The sequence below is a fragment of the Montipora capricornis genome, chromosome 6 (genome assembly GCF_036669925.1).
Source record: "Montipora capricornis isolate CH-2021 chromosome 6, ASM3666992v2, whole genome shotgun sequence".
Classification (NCBI taxonomy): domain Eukaryota; kingdom Metazoa; phylum Cnidaria; class Anthozoa; order Scleractinia; family Acroporidae; genus Montipora; species Montipora capricornis.
The window spans coordinates 50,245,510-50,253,146 of NC_090888.1; the positions used below are offsets into that span (position 1 = coordinate 50,245,510).

Genomic DNA, 7,637 nt, shown 5'->3' on the forward strand with positions numbered 1-7,637 from the left:
CACTTGGTTGCCGATATCAGTGGATTCTAAAAAATCTTTTACCCCATTGTCACAAACCCCACCCCTGTGGTGCTTCATTTACTGATACTGCACTCCCCTTCAGGGTACTCACAATGTTTTCACCCTTTTCCTCCTTAGAACGACATGTATAGATTTTACTCTGTCTAACACCAATGACTTTACTCATCAAGGGGGTCCTCTTCAGGAATTAACAACGTCTAGGTCCACTCAGAGACTGTATCCCCTATAACGCTTTCCCTCCTAAGAATGACATGTATAGATTAAATTATTTTACTCTATCTAGCGCCAAAGATTTTACTTATCAAGGGGGTCCTCTTCAGGAATTAACAACATCTAGGTCTACTCAGAGACTTTATCCCATATCACGCTTTCCCTCCTAAGAATGACATGTATAGATTTTACTCTGTTGAACTCCTACGATTTTACTCGTCACTGGGGGCCACTTCAGGGTTGAAAGGGTTAACAAACATGAAGGTCCACTCAAGAACTGACCCTTTTCTGTCCCAAGAACGACACTTACAGATTTTACGCTGTCTAATGCCAGACAACCTTTACTCATTACTGTGGGCCTCTTGATGTCCCCTTTAACATGGAGAAGCAGTTGGTCAACCTCATTCCCAGGGTCTCTCTCATTAACACTGGAGACCCTTGGAATGAGGTTGGCATTTGGTGTGTGGCAGCCATAGCCTCTAATCGCAATGTCACGATAGAGTGTGTGTTTGGAGGAGGGGGGGGGGGGGAGGTTGGACATGTTAGGTTAATGGGCCATTTCCGAGTTGCTGTTAGTCTCGGTTTCGAAGTGAGTCTTGGTGCTCAACTATTGTAAGGGAAATGAATTTGATTTGCATAAGAATATGCAACTCATTTCCATTTGAATGGTTGTGCACCAGGACTCGCTTTGAAACTGAGACATGTAGCAACTCGGAAATGGGCTATTAGTTACTTGTGGTCTTCATTCAGTATTATGGTAAAAACCAAATACAATAACAGTGGGATGAGTGCTTCTTTATTTATGCACATTAAATATGTCTGGATGACCAGTACATCAATAATTTAATAATGAGCCTCCACAATTAACTTCAATACAGCACTTTAAATAGCAAATGATCATTGAAAATAATTAAAGCTGTGCTAGCATCTGGAGAGCCATTTCAAAGAATTAAGTAGTTATAGAATAATTTATAGTTTTGATTAAATGCAGGCACTACCAAGACTTCATCTTTCTCGCTTTTGTGATGTAAACAATGAACATCCTGCTCAGCCATTCATCACCATTTCACTGATTTTCAACAGTGTAGTATTTTCAACTTACAAATAATTTCTCATTTACCAAAGCAATCACCCTTGACACTCCAACAAAGAAAAAATAGAATCCTTATTTGATTCCCCAGAGCCCAGGCCATGTTCATTGTTTACAATATCACATTTTGATATATCAAGATTTGGCAGTTCTAGAGCTTAGAACATCACCAAAACTGAATTTTAGTGATGTAGAAGTTGATTTATTGTCATCAAGTCAATAATAATATGATGATGATGTAAAATTCTCAGCAAAAAGCATGGTTCTTGGGTTTGTGAACTAAATCAGTCAACTGGTTAAGTAATGTTTGCTCCTGGCTAGCTTGCTTGAGTTTGCATTCATTGCATGTCTACTTTTTGCTCAGAATATCTATGGTCCCTGCCAGTTTACCAAACTCTGCAACCACCCAACAAATTGTAAAAGTCAGTTATACCCAGCACCCTTCATTTACTTAATTTTTTTGCCATAATAGCTTCAATACATTGATTTCATTTTATTAGCACACACTCCTGTATGGAACCCATTGTTTTGTGGTATGTACATTATTAACAATGAATAATTTTGCAAATCCTGCTTTTGAAAAAAATGCTCTTTTATCTTATCTTTTTAATTCATAATTTGGCTGCTGAGTTTTCTTCAACAAACAAAAAAGGTTCACCCAGTAAGGTCTTTCTTTCATTCGGAACGACTTCTGATTAACAGACTGGCAGGCACCAATTTAAAGTCCCCGTGACCCTTACTTTTTCCCCGTTTTTTAACTTTTCATTTAACTATCTATGGTGTCCGGAGTGTAGTACTTCAAGAACTTTCCCCCATAGTGTATCCACACGTTTTAGCAGGTGTTTGATTTATACGCAAAAAATTTTGGCCGAGCCAGTTGGGCCCGGGTAACTCCTGACGTCAAAGAAGTAACTTAATTAACGGCACTTCTTCAGAAAGAAATGTGCGAAAGTGTAAGAATAGAAGTCTTGCTGAAAAAGTAGAGCTTCTTGTTAAGTCTGCAAGGAGCAAGGATGGCACAGTCGGTTAGTGCGCGGCCTTAGTGCAAGAGGTCCTGAGTTCGATTCCTGGATCTCGCATCCTTGTTTCGACTCCTTTCCTTTCCGTGTAGCTAGTAGCTTTAAATACCCGTAAAACGGAGCACTGATGGAGAGGGGGGAGTAAAATGAGCGCACCGTCGACCTCAGGTTTGTCAGTGATTAAAAGTTACTGTTACGAGTTATCGACGTTAAATAAGGTCTACTTTACTTTATAGAAATGTCTGATGATAGTTACTCTTTGGATGTCGTGAATGTTCTGACGATTCAAAATGGAATTACATTCTTGATTTCTTTGATGTCATTAGTTACCAGGACCCAACTGGATCGGCCAAAAATCAAAGGCCCACTAAAATGCGTGGACACACTATGAGGGAAAACGTTTTGAAGTACTACACTCCAGACACTATAAACATTCAAATTAAAAGTTAAAAACAAGCGTCACGGGGACTTTAAGTACAGTTTGAAATAAATCAATTTACATCAATAAAATTATCATCAAGGTTCAGTACCAACTGTTGATCCCCAGACTGCTGACAGCCCCTCTTAACCAGTCAACCCAGCGTACTTTGTCATGCAATCAACCACTTTACTAAACTGCGTGACAAAGTACAGCAGGTCGACTGGCTTAGAAGTGGTTGCTAGCAGTCTAGTTGATGCCCCAATATATTCTTTTGACAATATGAGTAATGAATGTGCCCTTCGATTTTTCACCTTGTGAATTTGCCAAGACTACAATCACAGAAAAAACTCATAACTGTACAGAATCTGGCAAAAAGCACTTGTTCACTGTTTCTCCCTTGTGAATTCCTGAACAGTTACTTTTAAAATCCCTCCTCCCCTATCCAGATTTGGAAAGTGTTTATTTCCAGGAAACTGTTTGTGACCTCCACAAAACAACATTGAGTCGGGGGAGGGGGTCAATTGTTTGTTTACAACTGGAAACGCTTGGAAGAGCAATTTTTTGAAGAGTTTTGTCCATGATTGCAATTTCCTTAACATTTTTTAGTAGCAGACTATTAAAGGATGTGCAGTGATATTTAAATGAGGGGTAGCAAATACAGATTTAGTAAAGGAATAAACTGTGGTGCAGCAAGCCTTCATTTAAAAGGAAGTTAGACTTCAAGACCAAATTCTGCACTTAACCATGGCCTAAGTTGCCAAACCTTTAAAATAAGATGAGTATTCTTAGAGACCTTACTTTGCATCTTGACCATGTACCCCACCCCCCCCCCCCAAAAAAAAAAGATCCCACAAGATCCTGACTTAGTTCACTTGCTTGAGATTTAATGAGGGGCAGTTCTTTGTGCTCTTACTTTCTGATTGAACTACCACAAAAGAGAATGCTCTAAATGCTAATGCTGACGAAAGTTTTCAGGATTTAATTTGAGTTTTCTTATTCAGTTGAACTATCCAAGAACAGGTAGTGGGTGCTGCTACAAGTGAAGCTGTGATTGCCTTTGTGACCACCCTTGCTGGGGCAACTCCCAGTAGAAACCCACCCCTTCCTTTTGTAGACATTATCTCAGCGAATCAAGTTTATATCAGGAGGTTCGAAATAGGAAATCGACTTAATGCAATGAAATCCAGATACTCCACAATGTGGACATTTCATCGACTGAGAGTACTCCCAAAAAAATTTCTTGCCTTCACTAAGATCGACAACAGGCTTACCGCAAGCGTGACAAGCGACTCTCTGCTGACAGCACGGGGAAGCAGCAAAGATGTCATAGCAGTACATCGTGCCAAGTTGGTGCGAAGATCCATCCCACTCTTTGCAACAAAGTTTGCATTTGACTCGATTGGGAATGCCCTCCAAACAACGAATGCACACTGCAGCTAAATACTGAGCCTTGCCATTTTGCGAGACATCGACACAACTCGGATTAAGCTGCCTTGGAGTGAGAAAGAAAGTTCCATCGATCAGCGGATATTTATCGAATACAGGAAGTTCGCGGCTGCAGAGTACACAACTAGCAATACGGGTTTCACGCGACGATAGATTTGAAAGTACAAAATGTCGCGCGTCGTCATTTAATTCGTCTTCCATTTTAATATGATAAGGGTTTACTTTGTGCCTTGGTAGAACGCCTTGAAATGAGCTGAAGTCCGCTCTTTTTAGAAAATTACTCAGCACGTTCGTGGTGTACGCGGAGACGTTCATGTTAGAGTGAAAGTTACCGAAAGTATCTCCGAAGAAATGACAGTTGCTTTCATGTAAATTTGCCCGTGTTTTCTTTGTGGGTGTTTTAGGGAGCGGTGAAATCGGCGACCGCTCGGGTGGTGACTCTGATAACTGACTACAGTTTGATGATTGAGAACTTCGGCGAGGTCGACTTGTTGTCGAAGCCAAATTCACCGACGGTTTTTCGTTTGCCTTCTTTTTCTTTCGCTTCGTTTTGGCCTGGTTCTGCAAATGGCCAGCCACCTCCTCTGGCTTCGGAGCTTGATACTCAAGGTCCTTTCTCAAATGTCCTTTTCCGCAAAGGCAAGCACAGCACTTGTATGCCAAATCGTAGCCTTTCTTCGTCCATATGTTCTGCCGCCTCTGTTTCTCCGACCAGCTACGTGCTCGACCTGTCCCTTTTAAATAGGACACGATTTCTTCTTCGAAATCCTCAAAACACTCGCCGTGCATGTAGCCGCTTTGTTGGCATGCGTCATTGTTACAAATGACTCTAACAGAGGTCGGCAAATCGACGGGACTTTTTAAAGGGCAACCCTTTGGCAGACAGCACGCGATACAGTGTTCTCTTTCCCCGTCCTCGTGGTCGGAAGAAGTGCTTTCACTCATGCTTATTCGTACTTTCTGTCTTGGCGCTTTCGAGTGAGGCATCTTGATAGTTCAATTTCCCACCCACAACAATGAGATCAGCTCCTTTTATATACGTTCCACGTCCACCGCTCACATGCATGCAAAGTGATTCCTAATGTACGAACGCAGATTATGCCTATTTACATTGCATGTCGTGACAAGGGGTGGGGCTTGTGTGACCACCTGACGCACATTGGCTTTCTTTTGTTCGTTTCACTACCTGGCCGGCCGGCCGGCCGAAGTTGCGAATTTCCAGACATATCGGCAAATCATCAAGATGCGCTCTTCTGTTGTTCCTTAATTGCAAAGATCTTTGTCTAATTCTCTTTGAAAACTTCACAAGTACCGTCAGCGAAACAGTACAAAGAACTAACTCAAGATATTTGAGTATCGTTATTTTCAATCTTTTTTCGTCAGCACGCTTAGTGAAAAACAAAATCCTATTTGTGACATACATGTTAAAATGAAGAGGTCGGAACCTGCAAGAACGGATTTTCTTCAAAATATTATTTTAAGATATATCAGTTTCCCTGAACAAAGGAAAATTAAAACAATAGGCATTAACAAGGCTTGGTGTTATTCTGCCGGAAGAGAGCTTAGCTTACAATTTAGTGCCTTAATCACCTGTTGCATAACAGAAAAATCAGACACTTTCTTCCTAGTAATACAACAGGTGTTTTACGTTTTGTGATAGTCCATTTTACATTTACCGCAAAGTAATTTCTAACCAGCGCCCAAGAAAAACCAGTGGCAGTGAGAAACGTTTATTGTGTTATACAATCCCCTGTTGTTACGTGGCCCATTGTTCTAGTTGCCTTTGACAAGAAAATTGATTGAATGTTCGATAGCTAAATATTCATCTCGGAGCTATTCGGTGGCTGGTCAAAATTTTTAATGGCTTGTAGCCATGATCCCGTTCCGAAGACGTTCTAAAACTTATCTTGGAGTGAGCAGTGATCGCATTTACCTCTCATTTGCATAACTTATTCGAAATTTTACTTGGAAATAATTACATTTATGTTTCAAAACGCATTTTTGGCTAAATTAAAATTTCACAGCGAACGCGTACTACTATAAATTATTGAAAACTAACGCATCAAATTTTCTCAGACTACTACGTACAGCCCAGTTTGTATTTTTCAAGTAAAGCTCACCATTACGGGGGATTTTAACGGAAGAATTTATTAAACTAGCGAAGAAAAAACCATTACGAGCTTGAGAAATCGTAGTGGATTAAACAGAGTTAAGCATACAAAATTGAAAAGAAACTTATCTCACCCACGACTTCCCTGTGGAAAGGATGAATGTCGGAAATGTTGAAAGTGCGTTCAGACTTCCGACAACAGAGAGACAGTTACCGGTTTTGGGGCTCTTTTTTTTGTACCAGTTTCGTCTTGATGTTCACACTCACAGACTTCGCTTTGAAAGTCGTCAGATTTATGACAACTCTGGAAAGAAGCCGAATACTTAGGTCTGATAAGGCTGGGATAGGTTACTGTATAATCGGCTACTTTATTGAATCCGGACAAATGTGATGTTTTACGATTTTTTTTAAAAATCCTTTTTAGCTTATGTCTAACTCTTCTCTCTCTTTTTTTTTTTTTTGAGTTCCTTAAACAATTTGTCGTGCATTGTTCGAGTTTGTATAAGAGCGACTAGGATTTATATTACACGCAGGGAGCCTAAAACACCTTCCTTCTTGCTCATTGTGCGTGTGATTTCAGCAAACAAAAGACAAAGTCGCTTTTTTGAGAAGTTATTTGTATTTGGAGAGTTAACTTTGTAATCTTAGCATTCATTGCTATTCTTTTGAGGTTTTCTCGTGAGAGATTCAGCATAAGGCCGCATTGCAAACCGTTGAAAATCCAAAGACGAGTCTTTGGTGCGAACATCTTATCAATCAAGACCAAACCATGCAGTACGGGTCAAGGCCTTCAGATTCAGATCAGTGGTTCGAATAGCCTTACTATACCGGTACTGACCGGTACCGGGATCAGTACGTACTCGGGTCTGAGAAAATTATAATTTTTTATTTTTTCCTGTTTTCAGGTCAGTTATATTGTTAATCACTCTTTTAATTGGTCATTTAAAAAATAATAGTTTACAGTTCCCGCGAACTAATGCGAGTAGCGCGCTTGCACATGCAATCCCGAACTACTATTGCCATCAATGAAAGAAAACACAAACGAACAGATGAACAAAATAAAACGTTATTTGTCAGTCTGTATAAAAGGGGAAAGTTGTGCCTTCGGTCTTGAATACGGCAGCTAGTGTGCAAGGCCTCTACTCGAGCCCTCGGCCACTAGCTAGTTTTCCCTATGGGACCTCCCGGTCGGATAATAACATAAAGATCCAATTAAAGGATAAGGGGTCGTCTCTTTGTCAATTGTATACCGTAAATCTTCTTTTATTCCCCCCCATCTCTTTCCTCTCTTTCAAGTCCCCTCCCCCTACCGTCCCCTGT

The 7,637-nt window shown here is 40.5% G+C and overlaps 1 protein-coding gene across 1 annotated transcript; it reads right to left on the reverse strand.

Annotated features, from left to right (window-relative positions):
- Positions 1-3,359: 3,359 nt before the first annotated feature.
- LOC138052392 (headcase protein homolog) lies at positions 3,360-5,322 on the reverse strand. The gene has a single exon (XM_068898880.1). It carries the CDS (start codon positions 5,192-5,194, stop codon positions 3,884-3,886), a length of 1,311 nt encoding a protein of 436 aa, XP_068754981.1. The 5' UTR covers positions 5,195-5,322; the 3' UTR covers positions 3,360-3,883.
- Between the last annotated feature and the right edge of the window lie 2,315 nt (positions 5,323-7,637).

Bases quoted from the DNA above. Each gene is read 5' to 3' on its own strand.
- LOC138052392 (XM_068898880.1), bottom strand. From the start codon at position 5,194: ATGCCTCACTCGAAAGCGCCAAGACAGAAAGTACGAATAAGCATGAGT.